Genomic DNA, 19,716 nt, shown 5'->3' on the forward strand with positions numbered 1-19,716 from the left:
AATATCTAGCACTGCCAGCTCTATTAAACTTTCACAAGCCTCACTGATCCCTAAACTTAAAAAATAGGCTCAGGGCAAAACTTTCCAAAGCTCTTAAAAGTCACATTTTCAAAAGTGACTTAGGCACTTACAAGTCTAAATCTCACTGAAAGTCAGTGAGATGTAGGAATTTAAACAATGGGATGTAGGCTCCTAAGTCAGTTAGCGCTTGTCTTCACTGAGGAGTTAACCCAAGTTAATTCTGCAGTGAGACCATATCCTTATTTACACTCTTTTTGAAAAGCTTACCCCATTGTCTAGGCACAATCATAATACACAGATAGCTTAGGTAACTAAGCAATAAGCCACAACAAAATGTTCATTACTGAGCTGCTGGAGTGGACTCTTAAGGCTGAGCACCTTCAATGAGTCAAGAAATAATAATAATATACTATTACTTTACACATACAGTCTATTGTATACAGTGCCTTTCATCCAAGGATCTCAAAGTATTTTACAATTGTGGGTAAATATTACCCCTGTTTTAGAGAAAGGGAAACTAAGGGCTGTTCTACACACAGTTGGAGCACTGATTTAACTGAACTGGTGCTGGAACCAACGTAGCTCAATCCGGGCAGATCCCTACTGTGGGTATTCTTAAAACTGTCAGTTACCAACTGCATTAAGTTAAGCCAATTTAAGGCACTCAAACTAATCTAAAAGCGTCCACACCTGGAGTTTATTTAAAACGATGCAGTTAAACTGGTGTTCAAAGTGGGCATAGACCAGCCGTACAGTGCAGAGAAACTATTTCACTTGTCCACGATCACAGAGCAAATTGGAGGCAGAGCTAGGATTAGAAACCGGGTCTCCTGATTCCCAGTCTGAGGCTCTAACCAGTACAGGAGAAATCCTGGCCCCAGTGAAGTCAGTTGCAAAACTCCCACCAACTTCAATGGGACCAGGATTTCCCACTAAAAATGCAGCAATTCAATACATACTGTGCATGATCGTCTCCTATTATAATAGGGCTCTTTAATTTCAAATGGCAGATTTCCAGTAATACTTTTAAAATAAAATTTTCTGGAGAAAGAAATTCCATGCAATAGCAGAAGGATAAGGAGACAGCAGGGGACAGAGCCCAAGCACCTTTTCTATACTATTTCGAATACATGTATTGCTCAATTGTTGCTCTTTTTCTTCGTTTTTTTTTTTTAAGTTTCCTGCATAGTTTCTCCCTCCAATCAGTCTCCAGTCAGACTGATTTATTGTTCCACACAAAATCTAAGGCGGTGATCTTGTCAACAGTTTACTAACAGAAACAGTGCCATTGAGTAAATCTCTGAAGGATCAGGCTGTGAACTGGGAGAGGTAAACAGCTTCTAACAGGGCTCAGAATAGAACAAATTGGCTGGAAGGCTACAAATAAGTGTCTGAAAGGGCAGAAATAAGGCTTCTTAACAACTGCACTATTTTTCCTGTCTCCTTGTTTCCTTCAGCCCAGTTACCAAGCTGTAGAGACAACTGGGTAGGGTGAAACCTTTACCAAGTGAAAGCTGGTCATTGGCAATTGTCCTTGTCTGAAGCCAGAAAGTGATTTCTTTATTTTAAAACATGGCTAAAATTGATGAAGTCCTTTTAGATCTACGGAGCTTACAAAACTGTTGCTTTGTGTGTTTTGTTTTAAGTGGTCAGGAGATTCTCTCTTTCTCTCTAGCCTCTTTATGTGAGAAGAACTGGAATTTTCAGGTCTGATGTCAGTGCCAGTGTGACATTTTGACTGAAATCGTGTCAGACCCATCAGATCCAATCTCATTGCCTTTTTACAGGGAATTCATGCTCATTGAAGGTGCCAACCTGGCATCCTTAAAAGCTGAAGTCCTCTATTCATCACAGATACAGTCACCATGCAAGTTTCCTCACAAACTAATGTGCCTCACCCATGCCATAGAAGGACCCTCCGCATGGGTGAGCATCAGTTCAGCCTTCATGCTTATCCAGCACACAAAACTACAGGGTGCTGTGTTCCTCACCCAAGCTGCTTCCTGCCCGTGACTCTTATTTAAGTCAATGGGAGTTGAGGGCATGTGGCATTTCATGGGAGGCCCTCAGCTTCTCTTCTGAGACAACCATAAGTTTACTAGTGCCGTCTGTGGCCGTGGGTTTTGTGCTATGAGTACCTGTGCTTTCGGAATTCGATCAGCAAGACTATCTTATTCATTCCGTCATAGTGGGGCTAGGAAATGGACAGGTGATCTTTGCATGAGCAAAGACTGGATGAGTCAATACATTTTGCCTCCTTTTGTTTTCCCCCGTGGAACGGAAACTGGCACAATTGCATTTGATATAAGAACACAGTGATGTCAACCGTGACAAGTGCATCAAGGAAATTTCAGCTCTAACCACAGAGGAAAACCAACTTACTTAACTTTGAAAAACACCACGTGTTCATTTACTGTACTGTAAATTGGGCTAATAAAAATAGTTTCACTTGTTTGGGATAAGAACTTTGGACTTAATTTTCTTGTTTCACATCATCCGTCTGTCCATCTATCTATGTGCTTATATATTTATTTAAATTGCGTCACTGAACTATTCAAAAGGGAGTGAACAATGCTGTCTTGTAATGCTGACCATACTGGTATCTGATGCTCCTTAGTTTGGATTTTTAATATTTGATGTTTTCATTACGTAATATTTCAATAATTTGTTCATCACGCACGTGCTTCAGCAAAGGTGTGAGGTGATTTATAAATACAATTATTATGTAACAATTTCCCCCAAAGTATTTAGGAAATTTTTCATTTACCAAGACATATGGAGTTCTATGGCAGATCTATGTTTTATTTAGGTGCCGAAATGTAGTTCTAGATTTAGGGTAATAGTTTCAAATGCACTTAAGTCATTTAGGAGCCTAAGTCCCATTTTAAAAAAATCCCTAAATGACTCAGGGGGATGAGTCCCAGTGAGATTTAGGTTCCTAAATGACTTGGGCACATTTGAAAATTTTACCTGTAACAGCCTGTCTTTAGATACCTAGGTTTTTAAATGTTGGCCATTAAGTCTATGGTTCAGACAATGCTGCCAAAGCTGCAGCCTGACCCCCCGACTCCTCCCGCACCAGTACCAGTGTGGTGGTTACTGGTCATGCTCCAGTGCCAGGTGATGTGCGGTATCAGATGGTTCATGCTGACTGGGAATTCTGGGGTGATAATATGAGCTCTCTGGAGAATCTGGTTCTGGTAGGGTGACCAGATGTCCCGATTTTATAGGGACAGTCCCGATTTTTGGGTCTTTTTCTTATATAGGCTCCTATTACCCCCCACACCCTGTCCCGATTTTTCACATTTGCTGTCTGGTTACCCTAGGTTCTGGACACATCGCCTCTTTTTCCAATCATTTTCCCTTGGAGACTGACTCCCTCCACCTGACATGGCATAGAAGTTTAGAGAATACAGTAGGAGATGACACACTCATAAGTGAATGATGACCCCATATCTGCTTAAATTGGTTCTGATAGCTAATCTAATCTTCTCTTTAGATCAGTGGTGGGCAAACTACTGCCCGCGGGCCGGATCTGGCCCATCAGGGCTTTAGATATGGCTGGCGGGATTGCCCCCCGTGGTGCCGCAGGGCCCACGCCACTCTCAGAAGCGGCCGGCACCACATCCCTGTGGCCTGGCGGGGCGCAGGGGCAGAGGGCTCCATGCATTGCCTTTGCCTCCAGGCACCGCCCCCCGCAGCTCCCATTGGCCGGGAACGGTGAACTGCAGCCAATGGGAGCTTTGGCGTGGGAAGGGCAGCGCGCAGAGTCCTGTGTCCCTCTCATCCCCCAGGGGCTGCGCAGGCCTGGGGCTAGGGCAGGCAGGCAGGGAGCCTGCCCTGGCCCTGGTGCATGCTGCTGCCACCCCGGAGCCACTTTAGGTAAGCAGTGCTGGGCTGGAGCCTGAACCCCTCCTGCACCCCGCCCCCAACTCCCTGCCTGCACCTTATACCCTCCTACACCCCAACCCCTTGCCCTGAGCCCCCTGCCGCACCCCACACCCCTCCTGTACCCCAACCCCCTGCCCTGAGCCCCCTGCCGCACCCCGCACCCTTCCTGCACCCCAGCCCCTGGCCCTGAGCCCCTGCCGCACCCTGCACCCCTCCGGGACCCCTACCCCCTGCCCTGAACTCCTCCCGCAGTCTGCACCCCTCCTGCACCCCTTCCCTGAGCTCCCTCCTGCATTCCGCACCCCTCCTGCACCTCAACCCATTTCCCTGAGCCCCCTCCTATACCCCGCACTGCTCCTCTGCCCCAATCCCTTTCCCTGAGCCCGTTCCTGCACACTGCACCCCCTCCCACACCCCGCACTCCCTCCCACACGCTAACCCCCTGCCCTGGCCCTGCTACAATTTCTCCACCCAGATATGGCCCTCGGCCAAAAAAAGTTTGCCCACCCCTGCTCTAGATCTATAGCTATTTGTCTATTCATGTGCCATATTTACAGAAAACCAATCATTGCAGTGCCAGCACATTTTATTCCCTAACTACACCACTAAAATATGTTAGAAATTTGATTTCATGGTATTTAATCAATTAATTTTACTAATTTCTAGAGAGCTAATCACCCATTACATGCCTCTAGGATTCTGTTCAATGTAGAAATTAAAAAACAACAATGAATATACAATGTTTAGCAATGGGATCCTATCTAAAGACACACTAAGGAATTTAAATGCATTATTTTACAATATTTTTTTCTTGTAGCTTTTTAAAAATACTCTAGTTCCATGCTCCAGAAAGGATGCAGGATACATCACCCAAACAAGAGTGTCAGTGAAAATTGTATTCCTGCTGTTCTCTGCTTTCTTGCTAGTTACCTTCAAACAAACAGTTTTATCTTTTTTATATTTAAAACCATTTTGCTTTGATAAAAATAACTGCCATACTTTTTCAATATCTGATTCGTTCATCAGAAAAACTTGTTTCAGATTCAATCTTCCTCTCCTTGAAATCAGTGGTAAACTGGAACAGGATCAGGCTGTCTGGGTGTTTTTTGTGGCTTTAAAATATCATTAATTACTTTAGGGATGTTGCAACTCCCCATAGGTTTGTTTGTTTAAAGAATCAATACAGATTAGAATTCAGAAACTGTGGGCTAAACCCTGAAGTCTTTACTGGATTTCAATGGGAGGTTTGCCTGTGTGAGAACTTTGGAAGATGACCCTCAGTTTGAATTTTCTTCTCAGACTGCTTATATTGGTTATCTTACTGAATGTCTTTTTTACAGTCATTCCCACCCAACCATAGCTCTTATATATATTATTACTTATTTGTGATATAGCTACAGACTTGATTTGGTGCTTTATAAAAGATATTGAGCAGCTACCAAGTTCAATTCCGAATGATACAAATGCTTACGTTTCAGAATGTTCCTCTGCTCCAGTTCCTCAGCAGTGGGCCTCTGGCTCAGTCGTCTGCGAAAAAAATCCAGGATCAGTTTTTGGACCATATCACATCCTCCTTAGTTCAATGTGTATAAGAGCGACTTTGCGGCGCAAAAGGCAGAGAGTGGGACAATGACATTGCTCCATTATCTACACAGTATGTCCACACACTGCGTGATATTATGGCGTATACTTTGCTCTTCTATTTCCAACCCACAAAAACCAAAATGTGTTGTGTCATGTTAGACATGTGACCTTCCCACTCCCACCCTGGGCAAGCCTGCTAAAAGGTAGGCTGTGCAGATTTCTTCACTTAATTTCCTTCCTTTCATGACTGTTTCCTGACTTCCACAAATATGACAAATTTAGTTCTAGCTCCCTCCCTCCCTGCCCTCCAGTCTGCTGTGTGTGAGCCTCCCGACTGTACCCAGCTCGTCCAATCAGAGTTTGAACACAAAGCCAGTCCACAGAAACAAGGAGGCATGGTTAGGCTTCGCAGACTGCAGAACAATAGCAGCTCTTCTCCTCCTCCTCCATTCTCACTCCCTCCTTGGACAGCTTTATTAAATGTACTAATTACAAATGAACATGAATTGAAATCACTTGGCAGTCAACCTGTATGTAATACAGTCACAACAAATAAGATCTAATTACAAAATGGGGACTGCAAACAGAAGCAATCAGAAAACTCCGATTGGAAAGCAAGAGAGCGCAGCGGAAAGGGGTATTAGAAAAACAAAGAAAACCAGCAAGATGACCTCAGAAATTAACATTTGTTGAGCCTGCTCTTACACCCACTGAAGTCAATGGGAGTCTTGTCACTGCTTCCAATGGGAGCAGTAACAGAACATTAATCACCATCCAAAACATGAACTTGGGGCCTGATCCTGTGCTGAGTACCCTCCACACACAATGCAGTCATTTACATCAGGGAAATTGATGACTCTCATTTAAATAAATGGAAGCTGAGGCCGCCTGATACGATGTAGGCTCAGGGCTACTGTCTGACAAAGTTTAGGAAATGATTTCAGGCTTCTCAGAACAAACTGGCCCCCCATCCGCAGCTGCGGCCAAAGACTGCACAGCACATCACAGGAGGGGAGTGCAGCAGTATCTTCAAATCATCTTTGCACTCCATTGATCCCGGAGCTACTGTGTGCCAATCTGGTACCCAGGCATAAATTACAGCAGCCTGGGGACTGCTCTTCATTGTGCTCATTCCCTGTGGCCTCAAGGAGTTGTTACAGCAGCTGGGATTCACAGCAGTGCTGGGACTTCCTCTAGGCATACACCCTATGCCAGATGCTTAGTGGGGAATATGCCAGAGGTACCACCACTCAGCTCTGTGAAGATTCCCATATGCAGGGGGTATAATCCCATGGCCAAATATGCTGGTTTTATGATTCATTTACACCACTGCAGCAGCAAAAAGTGACCTTAATGCAGTAGAAAATTAGGACCATTAGCTTGGTCTCTTTGCCAGGGTTGACTGGACAATTACTTCATTGGAAAAGTGCTGAAAACGACAGAAACTCATCCTTAATTCAGAATGAATGAGTGTTTGTAAAGCACTCTGAAAATGGAAAGTGCTATTCAAACACTATTATTTATTATCATTACCCTTAAGATACAGTAACCGTTGCTAACGGGATGTTTAGATAGTTCACCTTAGTGTAAGGAGGCCATTAAAAGCAGTTTGTTACTAGCAGTGTGTGGGAATCAAAGAATAAAGTCACACAGTTTAGCTCGGCAATACGTAGCTCTATTGACTGAGTTACATAATGCTTCTTGTGCATCACATTGTGAGAGTTCTCAGGAAGATGCATCAGAGGAATGCTGAGGCCAAATTCCAGCCACTGAGCATCTGAGTTTTCCACAGGGACAAACAGCAAGCACATGGTAAGAAAAAAGAGCAATCCCTGTGACTTTATGAGGAGGATGTTACTGTCAAGGGCCTTTTGCTCTCAGTAAAAAAACAAAATGGGATTAAAAAGGATCAGCTAAAAATCTCATATTTTTCAGACAGAGTAAGTGAAAGCTGGCCATTTCCGAGCACAGGGCCAAATCCTGTGACTTCAGTTTTTGGTTGAGTGAGGAATGAGTAAAAACTGATTTAAGCACTCGAGCATTTAAGTCATAATGAAAGATGTACTCTCGAGGGCAAATCCTTAACTGGCATAAATCAATGTAGCTTCACTGAAGCAATAGAGCTACACCGATTTATACCAGCTGAAGGCCTGGCCCCTTGGCTTTATCTTCTGACAGGACCATCTGAAAAATTTAAATGGAGTCATGAGCACTATGCAACCTCTTCTGTAGTTTAGATTACCCAGCCTTTTGAGGCATGACCTCCTGAGGAGAGGGGAAATTTTCAGGAGGCTGGGAGACAAAGCAAGAGTTTTGGTATAAAAGACTGGGTTTATACTGACAGAGGGGCCTGCCTTTAGATCCAGCAAATGGACCTGACCTTTGGTCCAAGCAAGGATCCAACCCTGCTGAAAGGTTGGAAGAACTTTGCCCTGTCAGACTCCTCCATTTGGTCAATAGACGACCACTGGTACATTCAGTACGTGATCCTTTGGCTATTTAATATGTTTTCTCTGTATGATTTTTTCCTTAAATAAATGTCCTCTGCTTTGAAAGAGCTATGTGGTCACTTATAACCATTGGCATTCCCTGGTCACAGCCCTTGGAAAAAAAGCAAAGTGCAGGGGCTAGCCATTAGTCAGACCTGCCTGAGATAACTTCAGCCTAAAACCCAATCTGGGGAGAAAAGGGACACAGGTTCCTGCCCAGAAAGAGGTGCTGGCTGGAGGCCTGAGAGGGCATTCCTTGAGCAGATCATGGAGGGGGTCCAAGGTGCAGTTACCCTGAAACTGTGACATACCTTTCCCCAAAATGATAGCTAGATAGTAAACAAATGCTGTTCATGGCCTTCCAAAAGTTTTCTGCAATCCAATACTAAGTATAGGTGATTAGAAGAGAACTAGGGAAGAGACCAATAATCAAATCTCATGTTTCCAAGCATATGTTAACTGTTAGCAGAGGTCAGGAAAGAACTGCCTTCACACCTCCTGGCCCAGCAGTGCACAACTGGATAAGTGCATTTATGAGGCTCAGGAGTTTCACTTTCTTCTGCAGCATCAGTTTTCACTTTCTTCTGCAGCATGGCTAGAAGTAGGATACCAAACTTGAGGGGCTTATTTTCCTATTGAGAATCAGCCTTCTCTAGTCAGTCTTCTCCAATTAGGATTTATGAGATGGGGGAAAACACTGTCTTGTCAATTAATTAAGTTCTCAATTGCCTACATGCTAAACTGAAGGGTTCTCAAGCAAGGAATCCCTATCCAAAGAAGCACAATATTAAACATAAGACCTCTACACTTGTACAATTCCTGACAGAAAACTTCCTTAAGATATTGTTAAAACTGAAAATGTGCCTGACACACACTCTCTTCCTTCAAGTTGTTCTTCCTGCCAGTTCTCTTTGTTGCAGGTCTCTTGGTACCTTTCCTGACAATGCTTCTCCCTCTCTCTCTTTACTGATTTTTAATTTCCCAGGGAAACCCATAAGGTGCATTTGCTGAATTTCAGCTATCAAATAACGACTATCTTTGCCTTCCTGATGATTTTAAACATTCAGCTCCAGTTAGATTTTTGCATTTGTGCAGGCAAATACAAGAGCATGAGTGACGCAATGGCTAGAGCAAGCCAGAGCGGATGCAAGACCATATTCAGCTCCAATGAAGATGAATTTAGAATGGGATTGGTTGGATAATGGATTTTTCCCTGTGGAAAATTTTGATTTTTGGAGAAAATTTGAATATTGAAACATTTGAAAAATGATTAAAAATGCTGCAGTGGTACCTTGTGGAATCTGTTGTTTGGTTGCCTCATGCTCCCATTCTTCTCTATTGGCTGGGCTCCTGGTCAGACTACAGTTCCCATGATTGCCAGTCTCCCCTCTTGGATAGCTACATGGGAGTCCCAGGTCCTGGTGCATCATGGTAGATGTAGTTTGGCTGGGAAGACCAGCCCATGGAGCAAAATGGGGATGTGAGGCAACCAAACTACAACTCCCATAAGGCACTGCAGCAGCATATCCAAATTGAAATATTTTGATTTTTATGTGAAATATTCCTGGGTTTTTTGAATGAAAAACTGAAATTTTCTGTGAAAAATTGTGTTTACTCAAAAACCTAATTTTCTGTTGAAAAACAGTTTTAATGGGAAATTTTTAACCAGCCCTAGTTTACACTGTTGGAAAGATTTTTAGCAAATCCAGTCAACAGTTTTTTGCTTTATTGCCTTGCTCAAACATCTGTGGATAGTCAAAAATATCGTAAAACTGGCCTTCTGAGTAAAGCCCCAAACCTGGGTTGCTTTGATTACTTCCTTTTCTAGACCTCCTTGAGGCCAAGCGAGTCAGCTTCTGCTTGAGACATCTCCAAAAGTTTATTAGTATTGGAGATTTTAAAGAATGGGTTAGACAAACACCTGTCTGGAATGGTCTGGTTATTACTTAGTCCTGCCTTGAGTGCAGGGGACTGGAATAGATGATGTATTGAGGTCCATTCCAGCCGTACACTTCTATGTTTATCTTCTGTTCCAGCTCAGTAAGGAATTGTTTTATTATGATTTTGTTTTACTCTTAGGAGAAGTTACAGGTTATTCAAGAAAAGGTCTTTAAGATTTTTCAGAAAAGTATGGGCTGTTCAGAATGCATCAAATTATGTCTTCTAGAAAAAAAATCACCATTCATAGTCAAAATGTAGATTCTCTTAATTTGCTATCCCTAAAAAAATAAGACAACTTTCTTGAGATTTTGCCTGTAATACATGGGGTTTATGTATTTAAAAAACTAAAAAAAACCCCTACAAACCCCAAGCTCGACACTATCTGATGTCCTGATAGATGTAATCTTTGCTAGAACATCCATACACACTGAATCTAGTCCAAAAAACGGAATGAACGGATAGATTTATAACTGGATACAAATGGAGTTGTATGACTGTTTGAACAACGATATACTCAGGCCCATAATCTTCAATAAAATCACAGGTATATCACATCACCAACCCAATAAAATCCCTTTTTAAAAATGAACGTCCTTTTTACACGATGAATATCACAGCCAGGCACTCAGTATTTTCTTGGAGAATTATTGCATTTCTCAGGGCTTTCAAAAGATGAAGCCGTAGCCTAGCACAAAAGGCAGGCACTAAGGCCCTGATCCTCTTCCCACTGAAATTAACAACAAAACTCCCTTTGATTTCTGTCATTCAGGATCAGGTTTTAGTCCTCCATCCCGAAATGGAACATCCTTTACACTTTACTGTTTCATTAAAAAAGAATGACAGAAGTATAACAATTGCATCCACAATGCAATAATAACTCTACAGCAATAACATCTCCCTCTGGGGAAACTCTGAGTACTCAAATTCCTAATCTTTGAAAGGAGAGTGCCTACTATGAATTAGCTAATTCAAAAATATATTTCATGGGCAACAAAATAAAAACACTTCACAATGGCTGGCTGGAGATCTAAGATGTGCTAGATGGCTATCAGATGAATATTAGGACCCATAATAATAAAGCAAACATGTTATTCTAAAATGCTAGAGATCTTGTTCAATTGTACTCTTTTTGTACACACCATATCGCAGAAAGAAAATGAGTTCCCCAGACGCAGAAACACTGGTCCAAAATCTAATTTTACAGGTCTAGCATGAGTAGCAATAATCCAGAACCAGGATTAGAGCTCAGGATTTCCTGTCTTCCTGCCCTGAGTTCAATTAATTACAATGCATTACCTGTAGAATAAAAAGGCACTATGGGGATTATGCAGAGGTTAGTAGATCTTCTTCTCATGTTCCCAGGCCAAGGTCACAACTTTGGTTTAGTAGATCTGTCCTCTAATTAATTTTGGGCCCCTCTAAATCTGTGCTGTGCATGAACACACTTTTCTTTTCAGGAACAGGCCTCTAAATGTATGCTTTTAATGAAAGTTTTGCAGGGCGAGAACCTCATGGATACTCAGCTATTGCCCCTCTCTTCTTTATACGTTTCTCCTTGTGACCCAGAATTCTCTGTTTCCCCCCATAAATATCACAGCTTAGAAAGCCCTTTGCTGTCCTCTCTTTTACTTTTATTTGGTTTTCGTATACTGCTGTGGCGATCTAATACTTGAAGGCTCCACTGTGAAACCATCTGGTCCCTGGTGTAACTGCAGTGGAGTCATTGATTATCTGCTGTCTAATAGCCTCCTGTGCAGTCCTTTGGACTGTTCTCGTAAATAAAGGGATAGATGATAGGACCTAGAACCTTTCAACTCTCAGTCACTTGTTCAAATCCAGCTAAGGGTAATAGTAACTAAAGTCACGTTCATCTGATGGTTGTTTGGCAGCGTATGTGAAATGCACTAGTGGTCTCTCTCCAACCCCAGGTAAGTAGGTGTTTCACATCACAAAAGCCATAATCCCATTAGCACACTTGCTGGAAGACTCAACACAGAGGGCAAAGACTGAATGGGTATGGAAAGAGAAGAACCCTGTCACCTATAGAGATGATTCATTCAGTGAAGGCCGAGACCTGTTGGTGGCCATTGTGGATTTACTATGGCTCCCCCTGCTAAGTGTGTTCTGTGAATAAATAGATGCCTTCCATTTCTAGTGTTGTCAATATTCAATTAGCCTTTTTTTTTTTTTTAAAAGGTCTCTATAAAGGGCATATAACTATTTACTGCTTCATTTATTCATGTGTTCCTTAAGTACAAATATGTCCATCCAAATGAGGAATCACATATTGGGAATTCTATCAGTTATAATCCATACACTCAATACTTCAGTACTTGTGTCGCTTAATGCTGCAAAATCTCCACTGTTATTACAGCAAATACAGACTATTCAAAGAAAACAGGCAAATGGAGTTGTTCTGTGTACCCTCTGACAAAATTAGTTCACACTGAAAAGATCTGTCAGTGCCAGGGATGAACAATGGCATACAATCAGTAAAAATCACTTAATAAATCAAAATTAACTCAAAACAATTGGTTTTAGATTCCAGTGATATCACTGAAAGAAACATCACCTTCCAAACATTAAGACAGAAATTAGTCTGTTCATTGATTCTTATTATTCACAAGAATTCCAAAGGGGTGTGTTTAAAATTAAAAATAATAAAGTTTCAACAATTTAAAACATGGCAAGTAAGGTTCTGAGGGAAGGGATGCTTGGGAAATAATAGAATCTCCACACTCTCTCTTTCTGTATTGTTAATGAAGTGGAAAATTCTGGGAACTGCACAGGGTTTTGATGTTTAAGAGTGGTTAACTACTTCAGGCTGGAGGCATTTCAGAGTCTCACTTTGTTATGAAGAGTGGTGGATGAAGAGTAGTGGATGGTTGCAGGGAGCTGTGCCCTAAGAAGTATATGCGGGGTTGTTTTAGCTGTGTTGATCCTGCGATATTAGAGACACAACGTGTGTGAGGTAATGTCTTTTAGTGGACCAACTTCTGTTGGTGAAAGAGACAAGCTTTTGAGCTTATAGGAGCTTTTCTCCATATCTGAGAAATGTGACTTTCTCTTGAAATGTGTGTTAATTAATTACTTATACTAAACAATCTGTTCCGCCTTGTATTCAGCTGTGGCACTCTGAATATGTTTCCCAGACCTGAAGAAAGTGCAAGCTCATAAGCTTGTCTCTCTCACCAACAGAAGTTGGTCCAGTAAAAGATATTACCTCACCCACCTTGGCTCTCTGAAAAGTACATGTAAGATACAGCTTTCCTACAGTAGCTATTTGGTAGTCAGATTTGTTGTTTTCATTTGTTTTTATTATTATGAATCTTTTTTGTGAGTCACCACATGTAAAATCACCCCTTATCTTTTTTTAATGTCTTCATGAATTTTGCGTTTAGCCATTACTTATTCAACATGTATGTCTCCTGCCCTCTAAACTTCCCAACAACTATTTATTCCCATTTAACTACACATTCATACCCCTTCCCCTTCTCAGATTTCTCTAGACAGTGTGCCTTCAACTACTTCCGCCTCTATAATTAGCAAAGCACAGGAGTAATCTTTTAACTGATAGCATTTCCCTGGAAGTTCAGGGAAACCATGCTGTACCAGGTGCATGCAATACTGGAAGTGTTTACTCTGATAAATCTGGTTCATTAAACAGAAGTGCAATAGTTAAAGGCACAGATGCCTCTTGGAAAACTTTGAAATTATTATTATTAATTATTATTATTTTAGAGATCAAAGGACAGTTTTGTGTCAGTTACACCAGCATATCTGGAGTTAATTGCAATGACCTTAGTAGAGTTGTGCTGGATTTGCACCAAAATAACAGAAGAATTTAGCCCATACTCGGTTTTTCCCTTCCACCTTTTTATATTAAGGACATCTGTATGCTGACAGATTTTTTTCCCCCTCAGGACAAGTCTTTCCCCTCTTGGGTTTACTTCCTCACTTAAGGCCAGGGAGTTGCACCCGCTTACATTTGGGCCAGGAAGTCATAATCCTTTCTTTGTTGCATCATAACTATTTCCACAGCAAACAAATGTAATGTTGCAAAGAGGATTATTATTTCAAATGAGGAATTAGCAGCAGGAATTGATAATCTCTAAAGTAGCAAAGATCCTGTTTCCACGCAAATATCCTTAAATAAAAAAACAACAACTGGGGGGGGGGGGGGAGAGGGAAGGGAGGGAACAAAACATGAGCACACAAAGAAAAAACATGCAGAGGGATATAAAAAAACAACAACATGGTATGTTATAGAGACAGTACTGTCTCTAAATAATAATATTTTACATTAGCTTTTTACATATTCCATGAATTTTCAAGGGCTCGGTCCGCGCTCACTGACATCTTTCCATAGACCACCTTCTGAAATACCCATGCACATACTATCACCTCCTCCTGCACATCCACCCCTCTTTGCCAGTAACATTCAGGCTGTATTTTGAAGGCTGAAGAAACTTCACCAAACTAGAAGCCTGCTTTATTATCATAATCCAAGTGTAATGGTCCCTGCGGGACTGCTAACCTTTTAATAAGGAATATTTCCTAATTAGAATTGATGTTAAACAAAGAAAGTGGAGGGGGGAGGCCCAACAACCTTTTCCTTTCTGCAAAATAGAACAGGAGCTATAATCCTGGCCTAACTTGTCTAAAGAATCATTATCCCTTTACACTTTAAAATACTTTGATCTTTAGACCCCACTGGGATTCTGTCATAAATTAAACTCTCGACAAGGACATTGCAAAAGAGGAGACTAGTAAAAATGACAAATTGTTTTTGTTTGCTCTCTAAAGAAATTAAAAAAAAAAGTTAAGTAAAAACTGTGTTTTGAGTTTTTCACTAACATGAATAAATTATTTGGACAATGCTCAGAATCAGAAGCTGAATAGAGTTATTATTACAGAATGTTCTGTATGCAAGAGCTAAAACGCACGTGTTCATGGCAGTTAACTGGTCTACATTCCACAAGAGAGTCCTGGATTTCCCCCTAGAGTCCTGCAGACATGCTGATCTGTCCTACATGTAGTAGGGATGCCAGCCGTGAAATATTTTCCCCTGTAATTTGGAACTCTTGCTCCAAGGGGATACTCTCTTGACTGCTATGCACGTAGCTACTGGGGACTTGGTTTCAAATTTGTCTTTGGGAGGTAACAAATGAAGTAAGTGTGGTAGTGTCAGCCTAGTCCATAATGAGTGTCCGTTGACATCACCAAAAGAGCCCACTGTACGGCTGGCCCAGGACTAAGCTAGTAGATAGATTGCAAGTAAGTGTTAAAACACAGTCAGAAATGAATGGGGAAACCATGCACAAAGCCTGTTCCACATTTATGCTTAATTTCATCCATTACTACAAAACCTGCTATTTCACATTCATCAGCCTTCCACAGAAGTGTCAAAAGGACTTGCCCCCTTCCAGCCCAATCTTGAAGGGCACACATTGACCGTGTAACCCTACAAAGCAGGAGTTAGTTTTACTTATATCACACTAGCTTCACACTGCACACTCCTAAGGACCTCTCCTTAGATTTTTTTGAGGCAGGGTTTATTTGGGTAGCAGGGTCCTGAATACTGAACTGAACATTACTCAGTCATCCAAAGAACTACATATTGTCATACACACTGCGTAAGAACAAAAGCCCAACAAACAACCGCTCCAACAACAAAAGCACTGGGATGACGTTTTTGACTGGCAGAAGGGGTTGTAAATTGTTCTCGGTGCTCATGTTTATAATTATCTGATTAGTATTTAAAAGCAACTTTTAAGAAAAGAAGCATAGTGCTAAATCCTTTATGCTGCTGGCTCCTGTAGTTTCATGCATGAAAATACATATTTACATTTAATAATAACAATAGAGGATTTTCATTCTTGTTTATTTTAATATTGGCAGTTAACATTTAGGGCCAGATTGTGGTTGATCTAGTGCAGATACACAAAGATGCGGGAAGGGACAGGGCATAAGGAACGTAAGTCAGAAGATCAAAGCTGACATAGCAAGTGGGACAATGGTAGGCAGCTGGGTGTGCTGAGACCATGCCTATCATGCTGACCAATATTGTCTCATTGTTTCCTTGTGCTTCCCAGATCTGTCTGTATCCACCTGTTTGGTCTTCGACTGTAAACTCTTTGGGGGTAGGGACCATCTTTTTTGTGTTTGTTCAGTGCCTAGCACAAGGGGTTCTGGTCCGTTACTGGGGTTCCTAAGGACTATTGCAGTACAAATAAGTCAAAATAAAGTGGAAGGGGAGAAGCAGAAGAAGGGGGAACAAATGCATGCCATACCTTTTCAAAAGGCTTAGCAGTTACTCTGTTGTGGCTTCTAGAGGCAAAGCCAGAACCGTCCATTGCTGTAGAGTCTCTTCCCTGCTCTCATATTACATGAAGTCATGACAGAGCCCCAATATATATATATTTTTAGAGGGTAAAAATATTAGTATAATCTCTTACTATTCTGAGAGAGGTGAGGGGCTTTCTGCTTCTTTGATGACCCCTGGATAATAATCTACCTGCTTTACACAGGTAAATTCGGCCCCTTGCACAAGGCCCTGCCAGCCACTATCCTTTTGGTGGAGGAGGCCTGGAGACGATAGCCTTTGGAACCAGCCAATGCTGCTCCTTAAAAAGCTGAGATGTCATTGCTGAGTGATGCACAACCCTGCTGATTGGTGGAGCACCTTGCCCTTTGTAGGCCAGGAGACCAAGAAATCCAGAATCTCTCCAAATACTTTTATCACCAACAGCCCAATTAAGAATGCATGCAGCATGATTACAGAAACACCAGTGCACTGCTCCTGCCCTCCAACCCCTATCATACTGGACTAGGATTTCCAAATTTTCAGGGCTAGTTTTAATCCTGACAGTTGTCAGCAGGAAGAAATAAACAGACAGTGTCCACTTTTATTACTGTAACAAAAGAAAACTTGTTGAAGATTTTGCTGACAGACTGAAGAATATACGTATTTTTTTGGATCACTGTACCAAAACTATTCTAAACACATCCACTCTTAGGGTAAAAGTAACATCCTGAATGCCTATTCCTATGATATAGAATTCATTGCTGGCATCACTGTCCACGAAATTCAGTGATCTCAGTTAAGAGTTGGGTTATCAAAGATGCTAGGTTACTTAATTATCTGGGTGTGCCACATAAATATGTGGTTTCCCTGTAGTCTGCTATGTTGCAGATTATTAGAAATCTCCATTGTGAGCCCAATATTTGCAGCAAGTATTACAGCTATGGATTTAAAGGACACTGAGATTTGGTACAGCACTCATTCTCTTCACTAAAAGAAAAGGAGGACTTGTGGCACCTTAGAGACTAACAAATTTATTTGAGCATAAGCTTTCGTGAGCTACAGCTCACTTCATTGGATGTATGTGTTAGTCTCTAAGGTGCCACAAGTACTCCTTTTCTTTTTGCGAATACAGACTAACACAGCTGCTACTCTGAAACCATTCTCTTCACTGTGGACCAAAGCATGTTTCTATTAATTAGCATTCTTAATGTGCTTTATAATTCCACATATCAAGATGCATAGTCTAGGGGGGTATATTTTAATCTCCACATATGGTGTGAGCTGCGCCCATAAATCCCAGTGCACTGAGATGTGAGCATACCTCTTAGCCATGTTTTCCTGTAAAATAAGCAGTTGTGACTAGGCATGCAAATAAAACACCTCTCTTGACCTTAAAGTGACCCTTGAGGTTCTCCACAGTCTTTCAGGAAGAATGTGCAATATTTCAAGCTTGTATAATTTTATCATACATAATGGTAGATACGGTAGTTTTTTTGAAACTGATCTGACTATCCAAAAATCATTTAATTCCCTTAAATTGTAATGTGAAGGTCATGAAGCAATACTTACCACAGACCGAATACAGGCCAAATGTTTAAAAAGTTACCTTTAATTATTCACATACATCAACTTGCACATGAAATTATCATGTTTATACACACAAATAGGTGATCATGCATGCAAACTGGATTGTTACAAGTCCAAAAATCCAGCTTGTGCTCATGAACACGTCCATGCCTATTTAAAGGCTGGCTAAAGAATTGGCCTTGCATGTTGACTGCTTTATGGGAGTTAACACACATCAATTAATTTATTTATCATCCGATGAAGCGATGCATCTGATGAAGTGAGCTGTAGCTCACGAAAGCTTATGCTCAAATAAATTGGTTAGTCTCTAAGGTGCCACTAGTACTCCTTTTATTTTTGCGAATACAGACTAACACGGCTGCTACTCTGAAACCACACATCAATTGTCAATCAGGCCATAACATGTTGAGAAAAAAGGAAAAACTAAGAGAAGTTAAATTCTTTGACCAAAAAAGCAATTTCTTCATCTTACAATCATCAGTCTATACAAATGAAATTTATTCCTGTCAGTCTGCTTCCTTTATCTACTTGCATTGCTTTCTGATTTGTTTCCTTTACAGAATTTACAAGGTCATCCAATCCATACAACAATTGTTCTTGTGATTAACTCCCTACAATCAGCAGACACAAAACGAAAGATGTTTGATGAGCTTTTTCAAGGTGGAAATTTATGACCTGGTTCTTAGTGCAGCTGTCCTATATTTGTCAGCATTCAGTATAACAGGGAAAAAGCTATTTTCTTGTTTTAGATCTAAGGCATTAAATTTGTAAACAGCCATTTCCTTGTTTTAGTTCCAGACTATGTCTCAATTTTTTATTTAAATACATCATTCTTTAGCCAAGTAAAAAACTCTGGATTCTTCGTGGTTCTCCTATTTATTGCAGTGATATAAAGACTTTTTTATTATTCCTACTGCAAGCTCACACTATATTATACATATCTAGGGTGACCCGATTTTTCACATTTGTTGTCTGAACAGGGGGTGGTGGGTAATAGGAGCCTATATAAGAAAAAGACCCAAAAATCAGGACTGTCCCTATAAAATCGGGCCATCTGGTCACCCTGTACATATCAGGAATGATTTCACCCAATGCTGAAATGCAGCTGTCTCTGGGTAGAAACTGTTAGCTGTTTAACAACTAACACTACCACCACACAACAATTTAGAGAAGGAAACAAAGGACACCACATCCCATTGAAATTGCAGAGGAAAGTTAAGTAGACAAAGTTTTTTAGTCTCTGCAGTGGCAAGAACATGTCTCAGGCCTGTATTTGGGCAAATATACCTAGATTTGTATAAAAATGAACGGGGTGGGGGTGGAATTGGCAACCCAGTTGTATTCACTAATTTGGTTTCCACAAAGAAAGGACTGGAGAAACATGCACCACAATGAGAATGTAGAGTGATGTGTACTGCGTCTGTCACAGCAGACAGCAGGGGTACTGAGAGGCATAGGAATAATAGACTTGTTCAATGACTGGTAGCACCTCTGACTGAAATACAAATCTTTAATGCAACACAAATACTTTCCATTTAACGAGTGACCACACTGATGCCTTTGGGGAAATTTTGTCCTGAAATTACACTTTCAAGTCACAGTTGTCTATGATTAAGACAAGAGCATCCCTTTAGTCTCATCATTTAAAATAACAAAAATAAATAATCTTGACACATTTAGAAGTCAGGCTTTGACACAGTCATGTCTGCCAAAAGGACAGACTGCAGTCAGCTAGTATATACCTCCACTCATACAAGTCTGCTCTCACACACATGGCATCCACTGGACTCGATTTGCTGAAACTGGCACAGGGAGGTATAAATTTCACCCTGGGGTGGGGATTTCCCTGTTTGGAGGGCGGAGGGTAGAGGATGATGCATCTGCTACCAATTCTCA

The 19,716-nt window shown here is 41.2% G+C and overlaps 1 protein-coding gene across 9 annotated transcripts in view; it reads right to left on the minus strand.

The window, feature by feature from the left end:
* Nucleotides 1–19,716, minus strand: part of PHACTR1 (phosphatase and actin regulator 1) — a 430,831-nt gene that overhangs the window by 31,128 nt on the left and 379,987 nt on the right. For all 9 annotated transcript variants that reach the window (XM_074944870.1, XM_074944866.1, XM_074944872.1 and 6 more), the window contains one exon: nt 5,384–5,439. In XM_074944870.1, coding sequence (XP_074800971.1) covers nt 5,384–5,439 — 56 coding nt within the window. The remainder of the gene's footprint in view (nt 1–5,383; nt 5,440–19,716) is intronic.

The sequence above is a fragment of the Natator depressus genome, chromosome 2, assembly GCF_965152275.1.
Source record: "Natator depressus isolate rNatDep1 chromosome 2, rNatDep2.hap1, whole genome shotgun sequence".
Classification (NCBI taxonomy): Eukaryota; Metazoa; Chordata; order Testudines; family Cheloniidae; genus Natator; species Natator depressus.